This window comes from Portunus trituberculatus, chromosome 33 (assembly GCF_017591435.1).
Source record: "Portunus trituberculatus isolate SZX2019 chromosome 33, ASM1759143v1, whole genome shotgun sequence".
Taxonomy (NCBI): domain Eukaryota; kingdom Metazoa; phylum Arthropoda; class Malacostraca; order Decapoda; family Portunidae; genus Portunus; species Portunus trituberculatus.
Window position 1 is genome coordinate 13,161,019 of NC_059287.1, and position 20,005 is coordinate 13,181,023.

A 20,005-nucleotide genomic window follows, 5' to 3' on the forward strand; every position below is an offset into this window, starting at 1 on the left:
AAAGGCACTGTAAAACCACACGTAAAACGTTACAAAAATGACCAGACGCAGTGGTCCTGCTAATTGTTCCTCCAACAGGTAAGTGGAGAGGGAGACTGACTTACCAGTATTTATAGGCTCCTACTCACTAGATGGCAAAATCTGATTGGTTCTCTAAGAATTTCCTATCCAATACAAAATATAGTAAAAAATTCTAATCTGTCATAGGTAATTAGAATTTTGTACTATATTTTGTATTGGATAGGAAATTCTTAGTGAACCAATCAGATTTTGCCATCTAGTGAGTAGGAGCCTATAAATACTGGTAAGCCAGTCTCCCTCCCCACTTACCTGTTGGAGGAACAATTAGCAGGACCACTGCATTTGGTAATTTTTGTAACGTTTTACGTGTGGTTTTACAGTGCCTTTTTGTACCTGAAGATGGGATATGTACTTTCCCGAAACGTTGTGAAGTGGATATAATGAAGATAACCGTTCTTTGTGGGTCTTCTCTCCTGTATATATATATATATATATATATATATATATATATATATATATATATATATATATATATATATATATATATATATATATATATATATATATATATATATACTCCCAGTGAGATCTAATAGCACTAGTTCAGGAGGTGCTGTGAACCTTCCATTAAAGCTAGTTGTGATCTCGTTGAATGTTTCCCTTTGTGTCTCACAACTCAAGGGGTAGTCACAGCCTACCCTCTAAAGACAGCTCTCCTTCTTCACACAAAACTACATGCACTTACCACACATACACCCTTCACTCCAAATCAAAATTTAAAAGAAAATGGGACCCAAAATAAACAACGCCTCGGAGTCCCCTCTGGGAGGGGACCAAAATGTCCCCAGGTCGGACACCTCTCCTGTTGAAGACCACAAATGCCTTGACACCTCCCTCAACTTTTTCTACATTAACTTCTGCAACATTCGCGGTCTTAGATCTAATTTTCAATCTGTGGAACACCACCTCTCCTCTACTAAACCTCATCTTCTTTTCCTCACCGAAACACAGCTGTCTGAGGCAACTGACAGTAGCCCTTCTCTGTTCCCTCCTACTTTCTCTATTCTCATTTTCATTCCAAAGCTGGATGTTGCGTCTATGTACGCAACGACTTAACTTGCTCTCGTGCCCACGCTCTTGAGTCTTCCGAATTTTCCACCATCTGGCTACGACTTAACAGTCACTCTCAAACTAAATTCATCTGTGCTGTTTATCTCTCCCTAACTCTTCTGACTATAGTAATTTCTTCGACTACTTAACTTCTAAAGTGGAGCACATTCTGTCCCTCTACCCTTTCGCTGAGATTTCCATTCTTGGAGATTTCAATGTTCACCACCAGCTTTGGCTTTCCTCTCCCTTCACTGACCACCCTGGTGAACTAGCCTTCAACTTTGCTATCCTCCATGACCTAGAGCAACTGGTGCAACACCCTACTCGTATTCCTGACCGTCTTGGAGACACGCCCAACATTCTTGATCTCTTCCTCACCTCTAACCCTTCTGCTTATGCTGTCACCCTTTCATCTCCGTTGGGCTCCTCCGATCACAATCTCATTTCTGTATCTTGTCCTATTTTTCCAATCCCTCCGCAGGATCCCCAAAGCGAAGGTGCCTCTGGCGTTTTGCCTCTGCCAGTTGGGGGACCTGAGGAGGTATTATGCTGATTTTCCTGGAATGATTATTGCTTCCGTGTCAGAGACCCATCTCTTTGTGCTGAACGCATAACAGAGGTGTTAGTATCTGGCATGGAGGCGTACATTCCTCATTCTTTTCTCAACCTAAACCTTCTAAACCTTGGTTTAACTCAGCCTGTTCTCGTGCTATACATGATAGAGAGGTTGCCCACAAAAGGTACTTGAGCCTTCCATCTCCTGAATCTCATGCACTTTATATCTCTGCCCGGAATCATGCCAAGTCTGTTCTTCAACTTGCCAAACACTCTTTCATAAATAGGAAATGTCAAAATCTTTCAAACTCAAACTCTCCTCGTGACTTCTGGCATCTAGCCAAAACATCTCAAATAACTTCACTTCTTCATCTTTCCTCCTTTATTTCATCCTGATGGCACCACTGCCATCTCTTCTGTCTCTAAAGCTGAACTCTTTTCTCAAACCTTTGCTCACAACTCCACCTTGGACGATTCTGGGCTTGTCCTCCTCTCCTCCTCCCTCTGACTATTTCATGTCTACAATCAAAATTCTTCGTAATGATGTTTTCCATGCCCTTGCTGGCCTAAACCCTCGGAAGGCTTATGGACCTGATGGGGTCCCTCCTATTGTTCTCAAAAACTGTGCTTCTGTGCTTGCACCTTGCCTGGCCAAACTCTTCCAACTTTGTCTATCGACTTCTACCTTTCCTTCCTGCTGGAAGTTCGCCTACATTCAGCCTGTTCCTAAAAAGGGTGACCGTTCTAACCCCTCAAACTACCGTCCTATAGCTTTAATCTCTTGCTTGTCTAAAGTTTTTGAATCTATCCTGAATAGGAAGATTCTCAAACATCTGTCACTTCACAATCTTCTGTCTGATCGCCAGTATGGCTTCCGTCAAGGTCGCTCTACTGGTGATCTTCTGGCTTTCCTTACTGAGTCTTGGTCATCCTCTTTAGAGATTTCGGTGAAACTTTTGCTGTTGCGTTAGACATATCAAAAGCTTTTGATAGAGTCTGGCATAAAGCTTTGATTTCAAAACTGCCCTCCTACGGCTTCTATCCTTCTCTCTGCAACTTTATCTCAAGTTTCCTTTCCGACCGCTCTATTACTGCTGTGGTAGACGGCTACTGTTCTTCTCCTAAACCTATTAATAGTGGTGTTCCTCATGGTTCTGTCCTGTCACCCACTCTCTTTCTATTTTCATTAATGACCTTCTTAACCAAACTTCTTGCCCTATCCACTCCTACGCTGATGATAGCACCCTACATCTTTCCACGTTCTTTCAGAGACGTCCAACCCTTCAGGAAGTCAACAGATCACGCGGGAACGCCACGGAACGCCTGACTTCCGATCTTTCTAAGATTTCCGATTGGGGCAGAGAAATTCTAGTAGTTTTTAATGCCTCAAAACCTCAGTTCCTCCATCTATCAACTTGACACAACCTTCCAGACAACTATCCCCTCTTTTTCAATGACACTCAACTGTCTCCCTCTTCCACAATGAATATCCTCGGTTTGTCCTTTGCTCATAATCTTAACTGGAAACTTCACATCTCATCTCTTGCTAAAACAGCTTCTATGAAGTTAGGTGTTCTGAGGCGTCTCCAGTTTTCCTCGCCCCTCATACTACTTACTCTTTATAAGGGCCTTATCCGTCCCTGTATGGAGTACTCTTCGCATGTTTGGGGGGATTCCAGTCACACAGCTTTGCTTGATAGGGTGGAATCGAAAGCTCTTCGTCTCATTAACTCCCCTCCTCTCACTAACTGTCTTCAGTCTCTTTCTCACCGCCGAAATGTTGCATCCCTTTCTATCTTTTATCGCTATTTTCATGGTAACTGTTCTACTGATCTTGCTAACTGCATGCCTCTCCTTCTCCTGCGGCCACGCTGCACAAGGCTTTCTTCTTCCTCTCATCCCTATTCTGTCCAACTCTCTAATGCAAGAGTACGCTCAATCATTCATCCCTTTCACTGGTAAATTCTGGAACTCCCTCCCTGCATCTGTATTTCCGAATCCTACAACTTGTCTTCTTTTAAGAGGGAGGTATCGAGGCATTTGCTCCCCTAATTCTGGCTGACGGTTTTGTCACTTTTTGCACTTTTTAGAGAGCCACCACTCAAGTGGGCCTTTTTTTAACTTTCTTTTTTTTGCCCTTGGCTGGCCCTCTTCCCTACGTAAAAAAAAAAAATGTATATATATATATATATATATATATATATATATATATATATATATATATATATATATATATATATATATATATTACATTTTATTTATTACGTAGGGAAGAGGCCATATATATATATATATATATATATATATATATATATATATATATATATATATATATATATATATATATATATATATATATATATATATATATATAATATGATATTAAGACTGAATGTGTGTGGCATGTTTTGCCACGTAAAGAAGAATGAGATACAAAGAAAAATAAGTGGCACTTGTTATAAGGAGAATGAAAAAGAGATTGATAAAATGATCAGGTGGGAGGCGGCGAGAGAATGAAGAAAATGAATGATGAGTCCAGGGAGGAAGAGAGCAAGGAAGATCAGACGAAGACAGATGGAATTCATGGAGAGTGAACGGAGAGCAGAACGATAATTGAGATGTAAAGAAAAGTACCCAAGAAAATGCACACCTAGTAAAATTGCATAGATCTTCCTTGCTGGCGCCTTTCCTCCTTCCTTACCTTAATCCCCTTCATCGTTCTCACCCCCCTTGACTACTGACTACTACCTCGTAAGTGAGCATTCGTCTCAGACCCTGAAGAGACCTTAACACTGGCCGCATATTATTTATATCCCGTTTTTTCTCGGTTCAGTGTGTGTGTGTGTGTGTGTGTGTGTGTGTGTGTGTGTGTGTGTGTGTGTGTGTGTGTGTGTGTGTGGTGATATTTTAACCCTCTAATAGTGTAATACAACACTGCTAGGCAAGCAGAAGACACTCAGTTAGAGAAGAAGAACTTATAAGCCATCTTTTTTTATTTTCCATCCTGTCTAGAAGAGCTGTGTCAGTTGATACCAATCATATGTGAAGTATACTCTTTACATGGAATTGTCTACTTGCATAGATGGTCTAGGAGCTGTTTTAGCTAAAGATGAGAAGTAAACTCTTCAGGCTAGTTTGTGAGAAAAGCACAGACCGAGGATGTGAAATATAGAAGGAGGAGGGGCCAGGTGACATAGGAATAGCATAAACAAAAGGACCATAGGTTACAAAAAGATGAAAATATTGGGGATATATATATTAAAAATAAATATATATATATATATATATATATATATATATATATATATATATATATATATATATATATATATATATATATATATATATATATATATATATATATATATATATATATATATATATATATATATATATATATATATATATATATATATATATATATATATATATATATATATTTACGTTAGCCCAAGTATATGTGTGTGTCTTCCTTACACACACTAATTATTGCCACGCCCGAACTGCCCATGTGACTTCCTTACCATGCCCCTTTATTATCACTGCCGCGTTACCACTCACCACCCACACCTGACACCACTGTTACGCCATCCTACGCGTGTCGAAGTGTATTCCTTTCTTGAATTCGTTTACTGCAGTATCGTCACTTTGAGACTGGTAACAACCGTGGAGATGGAAACGCTGGGCAGAGTTAATGGAGTTTAATTCCTTATGTTAGGAAATACAACAGCATTAATCCAACACTGATTCTGCACTAATCACTCTTGTCACTGACTCACTGTTCTCACATACTGGTCTTCTAACTCACGGTTCCTCTTCTTACTGCTTACAACACACTGCTTACCACTCACTGACTAACCGTGCGACTCTTCCTGTGCCTTGACTTGTGATTAACTTGTGTTTTCTCAGTCCTCCTCTTGTATAATACCTGTTACATCTAGATGATTCTATTACATCAGAGAACTTGAGCAGTTTCTACATAAGAGTTATGCACAGTACTACAGTATACAATAGAAGATTAAATCAAACAGAATAAGGCTGTACTTGGTTCCGAACACTTGAGCAGGCTGAGACACGCTCAGCCCGGCCCCTCCACTACAGCTGATGCAACTCGCGTCTAGTCTTGTCTTCTCGACGGTCTGCTAGATCCTTCCGCTATAATATATATATATATATATATATATATATATATATATATATATATATATATATATATATATATATATATATATATATATATATATATATATATATATATATATATATATATATATATATATATATATATATATATATATATATATATATATATATATATATATATATATATATATATATATATATATATATATATATATATATATATATATATATATATATATATATATATATATATATATATATATATATATATATATATATATATATATATATATATATATATATATATATATATATATATATGTGTGTGTGTGTGTGTGTGTGTGTGTGCGTTTGTATTTCTCCCTCTAAATTTTCCTAGGTGACACAAGGATACCAATTTGGTGTATTACACGATGATTATCACCTAGAATGAATACAAATGGTCGGTCAAAGCTCACACAGAAATCACAGTCATCCATATCTACAGCTCTGTGTACCTTGCTAGTATTCACATCATGTCTACATTCCATATTCCCTGTACCATCGTAATGTGTTATATTATCGTAAGTATCCATAGGAATCATTGGAGAAATAGATGGAATAGTATCATCATACCCCGCCGGTGAATCTGGGATGTCTTTATTACTCTTGGGGTTTATTTGTATGCTCGATGCCATGCCAGCAGTTGTCTTCTCCTCGTTGATTACTATGATGGTCTTGTGTTTGAAAACGTTCATGTAGAGACCTCTGGCGAAATTGGTGAAGTCGGCAAGTGATCTGTCGAACATTTGCTCTGCTCCAAGTCTCTTAACATACTATTGGAAGAGAAAAAAAGATATAAGTAGATGACCATATAGAACACTTTCTAAGAGATCAATGTGTTGAGTTCATCTCTGGATGCATCCTTCTTAATAGTTATCAAGATCAGGAAGGCTCTTACTCTACCTTTCACTACTTTCTTCTGCCGCTCCATACTGCAATAGTAATGGTGAAAAGCGTTCCTGAACCATATGTAACTACTACTGGTTGACAAGCAAAGAAATGTGCTCTTAGAGAGAGAGAGAGAGAGAGAGAGAGAGAGAGAGAGAGAGAGAGAGAGAGAGAGAGAGAGAGAGAGAGAGAGAGAGAACTGTGCTCGTAGTAGCGACCTCAGTGTTGTGACCCCCAATATAACATCCACCCTACCAACACACGCTCACATTGACTAGTTAATGGTGTGGTCTTGAAACTCCTAGTTCTGAAGTGTATCTCGCTCACATACGCCTGCACATCAACAATGTATGTGCACTAGACGGTGTTAGTGTTGTTGTGTTGTTATAAGCGAGCTTCACGGTAGGTAGAGAGAGGGTTGTGGCCTGACCGACATGGCAATCCACCGTCCTGCTGAGCACATCACACAGGTGATAGTGTCTGGCATAGAGGTGTACGTTCCTCACCCTTTCTCTCAACCTAAACCTTCCAATATTGGTATAACACAGTTTGTTTTCCCGCTGAACATGATAGAAAGGTTCCCACAAAAGGTACCTGAATCTCATGCACATTATATTTTTTTCCGATATTATGCCAAGTCTGTTCTCCAACTTAGTGAACACTCCTTCATTAATTGAAAATGTAAACATTTTCTTAAATACAACTCACCTCAAGATTTCTGTTATCTGGCCCAAAACATCTCCAGTATTTTTAGTTCCCCACATCTCCATCTCATATTTCATCCTGATGGTACCACTGCTATCCCACCTGTTTCTAAAGCTGGAATCTTCTCTCAAGCCTTTGCTAATGATTCTGTGCTTGTCTCTTCCTTTCCTCTTCCTTTTGACTATTTCATGCATTTTATTACAATTATTTGCAATGATGTTTTCCATGCCCTCGCTGGCCTAAACCGTCGGAAGGCTTATGGACCTGATGGGGTTCCTTCTATTGTTCTCAAAAACTGTGTTTCTGTGCTTTCACCTTATCTGGTCAAACTCTTCAAACTCTGTCTATCGACTACTACCTTTCCTTTTTACTGAAAGTTTGCCTACATTCATATTATTCCTAAAAATGATGACCATTCTAATCCTTTGAAGTATTACCTTATAGCTTTAACTTAATCTTTTTTTTTTTTATGTAGGAGAGAAGCAAACCAAGGGCAACAAAGAAAAAAAAAAACACTTGAGTGCTGATTCCCTAGAAGAAAAGTAAAGAGTTAGCCAAAATTAATGAATAAATGTCTTGATACCTCCGTCTTAAAAGAAGTTAATTCATAGGAAGAAGGAAACACGGAAGCAGGTAGGGAGATCCAGAGTTTACCAGAGAAAGATATGAATGATTGCGAGTACTGGTTAACTCTTGCGTTAGAGAGTTAGACAGTGTTTCAAACTATCCCTCCCCTTCCCGAAAAAAAGATTCATAAACAAATGTCACTTCACAATTTTGTATCTGATCATCAATTTGGCTTCCGTCATGGTCGCTGTACTGATGACCTTCTGGCTTTCCTTACTGAACCTTAGTCAATCTCAAAGATATTTTTGAGAAACTTTAGCTGTTGCGTTTGACATATCAAGAGTTTTTGGCACAAAGCTTTGATCTCTAAATTACCATCATACGCCTCCTAATCCTCCCTCTGTAACTTTATCTCAAGTTTGCTCTCCGGCCATCCTATCCATGCTGTGGTAGACGGCGAAACTTCTTGCCCTGTCTACGCTGAAGATAATACTCTACATTTTCCACGCCCTTTCAGAGACAACGAAACCTTTCCGAACTTAACAGATCTCGCAGGAACACCACAAAACGCCTCACGTCTGAACTCAGTAATATTTCTAATAAATAAATAAACAAATATATATATATATATATATATATATATATATATATATATATATATATATATATATATATATATACACAGAGAGAGAGAGAGAGAGAGAGAGAGAGAGAGAGAGAGAGTTTATAAAGCCTACTGCTTCAAGTTACTTACCGGTACTATGTCTTCTTCGTATTTCTTTTTAATTCTAAATTTTGGAAGGAAAACCTCTGCTTCATGCTTCTTCATGGAGTTAATGATTTTGTCCAGTTTCACAGTAGTAAGGGCATTCACTGTTTTTCTCAAACCCCTCTTACCCTTATTTGTAGGCAGCAGAAGATATAGTGACATTTTATGGGTGTATGGCAGTTTCACCACTGTTGCGTGAACTTTTTTGTCGACTCCTAGATAAAGAGAACATGGCCATAGTCATGAAAACAGGAGTGGAAAACGACTATTCCTAAGATTACGTCAGATAATAACATGTTAATAATGTTGTTGTTAATGATGATGATAATTATGATGCTGATGATCATACTACTCTTAATACTACTACTATACTCTTCATAATGCCTTGATAATGTCTTGATAATGTTCTTCATAATGTTTTCTTTTTCTTGTATTCAGGTGACATGTGATTCTTCTCTCGGAGGTATTTACCACAAGCCACATGTAAAGGGTATTAATCAAAGGCAATGCCTCAACGGCGATAGTTATTGCCTACAACGCTACTTGCAACACCACCAACGTATATGTCCGCCGAGCCCTCACTCACTGTTCTTCTAGGAACACCACACATAAAGAACTTGAACGCCTAACACAAGTCCTCGCCAATAATGGATAAAAGAAGGGCAATGTTAACGAAATAATAAAAATGACAATCAGCAAATGGTACACCAACGAACACCGACCTTCCTCCTGGAGAACATACAACTATACCATAAGAACCACATGTCACCTGGATACAAGAAAGAAAACATTATCAAAAGCATTATCAAGACGAATGTAAAAACATCAATCCTGAACACACCATCGAAGTCATCATTTACTGTAAAACCATAAAAACATGATAACTAAAAGTAAAGAGCAACAGCACGAAACCACAGCACCCCGACACAGCCACCATCATTCACAAGCGTGAATGCACCGCTGAGGACTGTGGGCCTCACACCTACGCTGGGATGACAACTGCTCTGTTGAGAAGACTGACCTGCCACTTACAATAAGGAACCATCAAAGAGCACAACCAAACCTGACAATATAAGCCTGTACTACCATCATCCATAAAGAACAAGAGAAAAAAGAATATGCTACTGTCGCACATTCACGTATGTGAGCCACGTATCATACCGGCGCATGTAGAATTTTGCCCATACGTCAAACACCTCGTAAAAAAACCACATAACACCCTCGAGGTGTAGGAAACATACCTGGGACTACCAGGGAATGCGTGCGTGTTGTTGACTCTCAGAAAGTGCTACAGCAACTGATTGCCTGGGAGGTGTGGTTGTCAAAAATATGTACATGGCAGGTATTCACCACGTTGTTCGTTATGCAGTGCAGGTACTGCAGGCCACATACCAGTGGATGCGTCGCACATACCAGTGTCGTACGGGCAACGGCAAGTGGTCCTGGTGGGGTCGTGGCCTGTATCCTCGTAAGCACCTCGTATTTCCTGCGTGCATCGGCTGCTTCGTAAGCATGTACGTATACGTACGTGCACCCTACGTGCTTCTGACCGCGCAAGCACGTCAGACGTGTGGCACGTTTTGTGTGACAATAGTATAAAGCTGCTGGAAGCTCTATATATCGAACAAATTTCACCTATGATGGACTCACAAACCCGAGATCTACAAATCCAGTTGAGACGCAGATGCAGGACAGAGGAAGCACTCCCTATACGCTCGCCTGCCTGCCAATCACGTACCGCCTGAGCCCCTATAGAATTTTTACACCCAGGCAATATATAATGGTGCTCGCCCGGCACAGGCTATCATTCTACCTGAAGATGTTCCCTAGAGAGAAACGAAACATTGTAAAACAAACCACTTTTAGACAGCTCATCAGAGCACAACCACTTGCATAACGAGAAATGTTTACACAAATAGAAGTTTGTCTATCTAAAGGAGAAGATATATATATATATATATATATATATATATATATATATATATATATATATATATATATATATATATATATATATATATATATATATATATATATATATATATATATATATATATATATATATATATATATATATATATATATATATATATATATATATATATATATATATATATATAAACAATTATAATCATAAAAACAATAATGATTATTGTTATAATAATAATAATAATAATAATAATAATAATAATAATAATAATAATAATAATGATAATAATGATAACAATAGTAATAATAATAATAATAATAATAATAATGATAATAATAATAATAATAATGATAATAATAATAATAATAATAATAATAATAATAATAATAATAATAATAATAATAATAATAATAAGAAGAAGAAGAAGAAAATAATAATAATAATAATAATAATAATAATAATAATAATAATGATAATAATAAAGATAATAATAATAATAATAATGATAATAATAATAATAATAATAATAATAATAATAATAATAGTAATAATAATAATGATAATAATAAAGATAATAATAATAATGATAATAATAATAATAATAATAATAATAATAATAATAATAATAATAATGATAATAATGATAATAACAACAACAAAAACACAAAAGCAATTCATAATAATGGTGATAAGAGTAAAAATAATAATAAATACTGACCTATTTTCATTTTTGTCTTAAACCACAACATTTCAACATCTTCGCGTTTTCCCCTTGGCAATCCATTAAAATTCCCACGACATGTTCCTTTAATTTTGTATTTGAAAATCCCCTTAAAATATCCAGCTGTCTCCAAGGCCATCAGGGATTTCCACAGCTGAATTTCTTTTGTCATGGATGTGATAGTGTTGTATGTGTTTACACGTATGAATGCATTGATCGATCTTTCAGTCTTATTAGTCTGTGAATGGAATAAATATTAATGCATAAATATAGGAAAGTCATTGTCGGTATCATCAATGTCTTTCAGCAATAACTCTCTCTCTCTCTCTCTCTCTCTCTCTCTCTCTCTCTCTCTCTCTCTCTCTCTCTCTCTCTCTCTCTCTCTCTCTCTCTCTCTCTCTCTCTCTCTCTCTCTCTCTCTCTCTCTCTCTCTCTCTCTCTCTCTCTCTCTCTCACCTTACTAAAGTTAACGCTGCAAAGTCTTTCGAGTAAGTAGTTCCGAGAGCTCGAGGTTAGGTGAAATCGAATATGCTTGTAAACCTTTGTCCTTTGATTTATGATAAATTTATGTTCGATAACTCTGCGTCTGCAATACAAAAGTAGTAGTAGTAGTAGTAATAGTAGTAGTAGTAGTTGTAGTAGTAGTAGTAGTAGTAGTAGTAGTAGTAGTAGTAGTAGTAGTAATAGCAATAGTAGTAGTAGTACCAGTAGTAGTAGTAGTAAAAGTAGTGATGGTGGTGGTGTTAAGATTATGATAAAAAAAATTGAATAAGTAGTTACGTTTTTTAACATAATTTTGAATATTAATTTTTTTTCAAGGTTTATCACACAAAAGCAACAAATGAAAAGAGTTAATAGTACTTTTATGGATGAGAGATACGAGAGAAGAAATTCTTTGACCTCTTAACTGCCATAGTTGAGAACATTTTGACACTTCCTATGTGAAGAGATCTTCAAATTTCGACCCCCACCTTAGTCTTTCCTCGTCCTTCACTGGCCATCCTGGTGAATTAGCCTTTAACTTTGCTATCCCTCATGCCCTAGAATAATTATCTTCTCTACTGGGCTCCTCCGATCACAATATCCTATATTCTTCTATCGCTCCAATTCCTTCTCAGGATACTCAAGACAGAGGTGTTCCTGGCGTTTTGTCTCTTCTAATTAGAGGAACCTGAGAAGCATTAATCTGATATCCCATGGACTGACTACTTGCTCCGTGACAAGAGACCAGTCTGCGTGTTAAGTGCATGACAGAGGTGGTAGTGACTGACCTTGGGAAAATTCTTCAAAGTTCAGTACTTTAACACATCCTGTTCTCTTATCAGAGAAGTGGCCCACGAAATATATTTGAGTATTCCATCACCAGGATTTCATACATTTTATATTTCTGACTGGAATAATGTCAAGTCTGTTCTCCTTCTACTTAAAACTCCATCATTAGTATTTTGTCAAACCATTGTTAACAGCTCCACCTTGGATGATTCTGGGCCTGTTCCTATCTCTCCTTCGCCCTCTGACTAGTATTTCATTTTTTCGATTAGGATTCTTCGCAGTGGTGTTTATAATGTCCTAGCTGGTCTTAATCCTCAGAAAGCTTGTAGACTGATGACGTCCCTCCTGTTGTTCTCAAAAACTGTGCTTCTTTGCTTGCACCTTGCTTGGTCAAACTCTTTCAACTTCAGTCAACTACCTTTTCTTCTTGCCGGAAGTTTGCCTACGTTCAGTCTGCTCCTAAAAAGGATGATCGTTCTAATCCCTCAAATCACCACCCTATAGCTTTAATCTATCTTCAATGAGAAGATTGTTAAATATTATCACTTCACGATCTTCTATCTGATCGTGAGTAGCGCTTCTGTCAAGATCGGTCTACTGGTGATATTCTGGCTTTCCTTACTTTTAGAGAGATTATTGGTGATTTTTTTTTTTTTTTTTTTTTGCCGTAGGCTTATACATATCAAGAGTTTTGTAATAGTCTGACGGAAAGCTTTGATCTCCAAACTACCATCCTACGCCTTCTAGCCTTCCCTCTGCAACTTTATCTCACAGTTTCCTCTCCAATGGTTCTACTGCTGCTGGACAGACAGCTACTGTTCTTCTCCTAAACTTATTAGCAGTAGTGTTTATCAGGGTTTTGTCCTCTCACCCACTTTCTCTCTATTATTCTACAATGATATCCTAAACCAAATTCCTTGTCTTTGTCCTTGTCCTACAATGAATATCCTTGGCGTGTCCTTTACTTATAATCTCTCTTGGAGAGAGAGAGAGGTCACCGTGGGGAAAGGACATGTCCTTGGTCTCTCCTGCAGTGTGTCCTCGTGTCCATCACTGCTGGAGGTCTCGCTCCAGCACCCACAAACGGGCCTTCTCCTCCGCTACTGTACTGTGGTGGAACGCTTTCACTGTTCTGGTGGACGTACGACGTCTGTCCACACAGCAGATGAAGGAGTCCACACACAGGTGATTATGTATTCAGCTTCAATATCCCCCATAACAAAAACGGCTACAAACGAAGTCAAAATGTACATGAAAAGGTGAAAGGCTTTAAGGTAGTTGCAAAGAACAAATGTAACTTTAGCAAAGAACCAAAATACTGTACATCACTCATATCCGTATGGTAGTTTAAGTAAAAAGAATCTAAATTGGAAGCTTCATAGTTTTTTCTCCACAACTGTTACTGCTGTACAGAGGTCACATCCACCAGTGTATGGAGTATTCTTTATATGAATGGTGGGGTTCCACTCATACTGTTTTTTAAGATTAGGTAGAGTCTAAAGCTTTTCGTCTTATGAAGTCCTCTCCTTTGACTGACTGTTTTTAGCCTGTAGGTCACCGCCGCAATGTTGCATCTCTCGCTATCTTCTGTCGCTATTTTCATGCTAACTGCTCTTCTGACATTGTTAATTGCATGCCTCCCTTCCTCCCGCGCCCTCTTTTAATTAATACTCAAATCATTCATCCCTTTCTTTGATAAACTCTAGAACTCCCTGCCTGCTTCTGTATTTCCGTTTACCTGTCCTCTGAATTCATTTTAAAGGTTTCAAGACATTTATTCCCTTCTTTTGGCTACCTCTCGACCCTGCTCATGGAGTGGCATCTCAGAGGGCATTATTAGTTCAATCTTTTTTTGTTGCCCTTGGCTTACTTGAAAAGAAAAACGAATTAGGAAGTACATATAGATGAATACACAAACCTATAATTTGATATAAAGTACACAAACACACACACACACACACACACACACACACACACACACACACACACACACACACACACACACACACACACACACACACACACACACACACACACAAACCGCGTAATGTAGTGGTTAGCACGCTCGACTCACAATCGACAGGGGCCGGGTTCGAGTCCCGGGAGCGGCGAGGCAAATAGGCAAGCTTCTTAATGTGTGGCTCCTGTTCACCTAGCAGTAAATAGGTACAAGATGTAACTCGAGGGGTTGTGGCCTCGCTTTCCTGGTGTGTGGAGTGTGTTGTGGTCTTAGTCCTACCCGAAGATCGGTCTAGGAGATATGAACTTGCTCCGTAATAGGGAAGACTGATTGGGTGACCAGCAGGTAACCGAGGTTAATTACACACACACACACACACACACACACACACACACACACACACACACACACACACACACACACACACACACAAACAGTTTTACCTGCTTTCAACAAGATCCAGATACTCCAAGGCACCACGTATCATTCTCACATCTAGCAGTTCCTGAAGCTGCCTGGCAGTTCTTCTATCAGATCCAACATAAGACAATAGAAGGGAAGACCAAAGTGACACAGGAGAGATGAGAACATTATTCTTCACGGGCAATTGTTTGAATAAAGCGAGGCCAAAATTATCCACGGATTTGTAATTAACTCCACTTTTTCTATTATCTGTAGTCCAAAAAGTGCTATTGGTACATTGTGTTGATATTTGTGTTGCTATAACCGATGTCAATATGACCAACAGAGTCATCAACGTCACCCTTGAAGCTACCATGTCTGTCTTCACGGTTATTCTGAAAGGGAAAACGATAAGTATACAGTAGGATGAATTTATCTTGCATGATATTATGAGGGAATGAAATCAAATAATGAGGAATAAAAGATGATAACTTTTGCTTTCAGCTCACACACACACACACAAAAATACACACACACACACACACACGGCGAGAGAGAGAGAGAGAGAGTGAGAGAGTGTGTGTGTGTGTGTAATTCACTGTTTGATCTGCTGCAGTCTCTGACGAGACAGCCAGACGTTACACTACGGAACGAGCTCAGAGCTCATTGTTTCCGATCTTCGGATAGGCCTGAAACCAGCCACACACCACACACCGGGACAACAAGGTCACAACTCCTCGATTTACATCCCGTACCTACTCACTGCTAGGTGAACAGGGCTACACATGAAAGGAGACACACCCAAATAGCTCCATCCGGCCGGGGAATCGAACCCCGGCCATCTGGCTTGTGAAGCCAGCGCTATAACCACTGAGCTATGCAATTTGTCGAGTGGTTTAAACTTACCTACATGTCACCATGATACCCAGGTTCTAGATGGTTATACTAAAGACGCGCTTGGTTGGTGATATGGCCCCTAATATGTGTGTGTGTGTGTGTGTGTGTGTGTGTGTGTGTGTGTGTGTGTGTGTGTGTGTGTGTGTGTGTGTGTGTGTGTGTGTGTGTGTGTGTGTGTGTGTGTGTCATATAAGATAGGACAAAGGAAATACTACGAGATGATAAAGTACTACATATGTGTCCTTATACAGTTATTCGTAAAAAACATTAAAAATCTAATTGACCTGAACTGCCCCGACCAGCTACCTGCTCCAGTCCTCTTTCTTAGATCCATCGACATCTGTATCAGGCATTGCCAAAGTGGTGAAAATTTGAGTGGTGAGGAAGTAGTAGTGATTACGTGACTTACTGCAACTATTTGGACACATCTTTCACTACTGCTTACCGCCCACGCTGCCCGTCTCCTCCATTTCTTCCATGGTGGAGAACACTGGCTGATCACCCTGACAACACCTCTCCTTCATGCCTACCTCCTTATCGTAAGGCGAGACTTGCCAGGATACAAGCCAGGCTGTATGCGGAAAGGTAACGCTGAAAACAGCATATATAAGCTGTAAAGAGGACACCCCCAAAATCTTTGTTACTAATTGTCTGGGTGGAACTCTTATACACAGGTGTGACTACACAAAGCAACTGCTAATATCCCAGAAGGACGAGGAGAGGACGAGAGATACTGGGATGGCTTCTCTGGTCAAGAACCTCACGTGAGAAGCTTCTCGGACAAATAAAATAATAGAATATTTGAACAAAATCGGTATCTTATAATTAAAAGCAGGGAAGAGTTTACTCTATAGCATTGAGACTGGCAGATAGATTGGTAGCCTCAAAACAGAGGAAAAAAAAGATATCAACTTTATCTCAAGGTGTTAGCGCTTACCTTTCAACTCTATCTCAAGGTGTTAGCGCTTACCTCTAAGGAGGCGGTGGCGTAGTGATAACGTGGTGACCGTGGGATCGGGTAGACGTCCACGTGTAGGTTCGAATCCCACCACATACCGCTTTGAAGCTATGCAATTTGTCGAGTGGTTTAAACTTACCTACATGTCACCATGATACCCAGGTTCTAGATGGTTATACTAAAGATGCGCTTGGGTGGTGATATGGCCCCTAATATGGGTAGTACCATAAAGAAAAATGCCTGCGCCATTAACGGGCTGAAGTTTCACAGGGCTTCCCACATACTCTTCAAGTGTGCCTACAGGCGCTATAGACCATAACATTAAAAAAGAAATAACTAGACACCATGGATGAACTCTGTGAAGCAGTCTGTCAGGAATCAAACCAGTGGAGAAGATATTGGAGCTCAGAAAAGCCAATGTATACTGACTGTCGCCCATCGCTCCCCACCACCATGTCAATCTCACGACCCCCACCGCCACCACTTCTTTTACTATTTTCTTCACCACAGCAAAGGTTAAACTCAAACTTAACTTCTCCCCTCTTGTGAGTGGCTCTTCCCTCACCAACCACTCGATGGCCACCTTCAACACTACATCATTAATTTTGTAGATGCTGAAGAAACAGAGTCGCCAGACCGTGACTAGGCCTGTTGGTACGGAACCTCAGCAGGAGCCAAGAACAAATATCACACACCTACAATATCCACCACCACAACGGGCACCAATCCTACCAGTGAGGAAAAAAAAGGAAAAGGCAGAAAATACTGCAGGTAATATCACACGACAAGCATGAGGACAGACGGACAACAATTAGACAGGACGCTAACGAGCCACAAGGACAGGTCTAATTAAAAGTGTGCGAATACAGTACACTGAAAGGACACACTTCCGAGGCTTCCTATTTCCGCATCGTCGACTTGAGACAGAAGCGACTCTTGCTTGTCTAAAGGTTTATTATCTATCCGCAATAGCAAGATTCTTAAACATGTGTCACTTCACAATCTTCTATCTGATCGCCAGTATGGCTTCCGTCAAGGTCGCTCTATTGGTGATCTCCTGGCTCTCCTTACTGAATCTTGGTCATCCTCTTTTAGAGATTTCGGTGAAACTTTTGCTGTTGCGTTAGACAAATCAAAAGGTTTCGATAAAATCTGGCATAAGGTTTTCATTTCAAAATTGCCCTTCTACGGATTCTATTCTTCTCTCTGGAACTTTATTTCAAGTTTCCTTTCCGACCAGTCTATTGCAGCCATGGTAGACGGCCACTGTTTTACTCCTAAATTTATTGAACGTGATGTTCCTCAGGGTTCTGTCCTGTCACCCACTCTCTTTCTATTATTCATGATCTTCTTAACCAAACTTTTTGCCCTATCCACTCTTACGCTGATGATACCACCCTACACTTTTCCACGCCTTTTCAGAGACGACCAACCCTTCAGAAAGCCGACAGGTCACGCAGGGACGCCACAGAACGCCTGACTTCTAATGTTTCTAAGATTTCTGATTGGGGCAAAGAAAACTTGGTGGTGTTTAGTGTCTCAAAAACTCAATTCCTCCATCTATCAACTCGACACAATTTTACAGACAACTATCCCCTCTTCTTCAGTGACACTCAACCACCACCATCTACACGGAGTATGCTCGGTCCGTCATTTACTTATAATCTAAACTTGAAACTTCACATCTCATCTCTTGTTAAAACAGCTTCTATGAAGTGAGGCGTTCTGTGGCGTCCCCGCCAGTCTTTCTCGACCCTTCAACTGCTAACTCTGTACAAGGGCTTTATCCGTCCTTGTAAGGAGTACTCTTTGCATGTTTGGGGGGTTTCACTCGCACTATTTTATTAGATAGGGTGGAATCAAAAGGTTTTCGTCTTTTCAACTTCCCTCCTCTGACTGACTGTCTTGAGCCTCTTTCTCACCACCGAAATGTTGCATCTCTTGTTATCTATCACAGCTACTTTCATGCTAACTGCTCTTCTGATCTTCTTAACTGCATGGCTCCCCTCCTGCGGTCTCGCTGCACAAGGCTTTCTTCTTCCTCTCACTACTATTCTATCCAACTCTTTAATGTTAGAGTATTCAGCACTCTTAATTATTCGTACCTTTCTCTGGTAAATTCTGGAACTCTCTGCCTGCTTCTGTATTTCCATCTTCCTACGATTTGATTTCTTTTAAGAGAGAGGTTTCAAGACAATTGTCCCAGACTTTTGGATAACTGGCAATGAAGTTGGTCTTATATTATATATATATATATATATATATATATATATATATATATATATATATATATATATATATATATATATATATATATATATATATATGTATGTATATATATGTATGTATAATTATTCTGTAACTTAATAAATCACAGAAGATCGTAATAGAAACCACAATAAAGGAAATATTAGAAATGAGGAGCAGATAAGATCTTGAAAAATATCCTAGCTAAAACAATACTGGGTAAGCAAGAAAAATAAATGTAAGATTATTGCTAACATAGATATGTACACCACATGCTGTTTTACTCTTTACTGTTTGTTCACGTTTCTGACTAAACAATTGCTCTTTCTTACCCTCTGCCACACAGAAAAAAAAATCATTTAGAGCACCACACTTCCCCGTCTCCTTTACGTTGCTGTTCACCTGATTCTCTATGAATACTGTTACTTCTCAAGTAAAACTGACCTTTTGACTGTCTTAAGTAGTGTGTGTTATGCATAAGTATGCAATAATAATGAAAAACAAATAAAAAGGAATATGTAAACAGAATGCCGTGTTTCCACACATTGTGTGGAAATATTACACACCACTTCACTAAAATGCACGGATGAAGCACATGCCACAACACGCACGCTGTTCATCGTCTCAACAAACGTGACACACTGAACAAACAGGATCTCCCAAATATCAATTTTAAAATGGTAAATGAAAACATTTCACCATCTCTTAAAGAATCACTAACGTTCCCTAAACATAATTAACTAACTTAATCTTTTTAATAGCAAAAAAAAAAAGAAGAAAAATTTCATATATATATATATATATATATATATATATAT

At 38.8% G+C, this 20,005-nt stretch overlaps 1 protein-coding gene across 6 annotated transcripts; it reads right to left on the minus strand.

The window, feature by feature from the left end:
• Nucleotides 1-6,149: 6,149 nt before the first annotated feature.
• On the minus strand, nt 6,150-19,650 carry LOC123512366 (intracellular coagulation inhibitor 1-like). Of its 6 annotated transcripts, XM_045268728.1 has the most exons (7): nt 19,520-19,626; nt 16,428-16,553; nt 15,127-15,480; nt 11,908-12,037; nt 11,449-11,689; nt 8,786-9,015; nt 6,156-6,644 (listed from the first exon to the last, which is right to left on the minus strand). In XM_045268728.1, the coding sequence occupies exons 3-7, from the start codon at nt 15,459-15,461 to the stop codon at nt 6,195-6,197; spliced, it is 1,386 nt and encodes a 461-aa protein (XP_045124663.1). In that variant the 5' UTR covers nt 15,462-15,480; nt 16,428-16,553; nt 19,520-19,626; the 3' UTR covers nt 6,156-6,194. The 6 variants fall into 6 exon arrangements, 5 of the variants coding, with proteins under 5 accessions (XP_045124667.1, XP_045124664.1, XP_045124663.1 ...); XM_045268727.1 differs by lacking the exon at nt 16,428-16,553 and having other exon boundaries at nt 19,520-19,650; XM_045268732.1 differs by lacking the exons at nt 11,449-11,689; nt 11,908-12,037 and having other exon boundaries at nt 6,150-6,644; nt 19,520-19,625.
• Nucleotides 19,651-20,005: the final 355 nt, after the last annotated feature.

Coding starts and splice junctions, on each gene's coding strand:
- LOC123512366 (XM_045268727.1), bottom strand. CDS start 15,461: ATGGTAGCTTCAAGGGTGACGTTGATGACTCTGTTGGTCATATTGACA. Junction 12,038..15,126: donor CTGGATCTTGTTGAAAGCAG/GTAAAACTGTTT, acceptor TTTGTATTGCAG/ACGCAGAGTTATCGAACATA. Junction 11,690..11,907: donor GCAGCGTTAACTTTAGTAAG/GTGAGAGAGAGA, acceptor TTCCATTCACAG/ACTAATAAGACTGAAAGATC.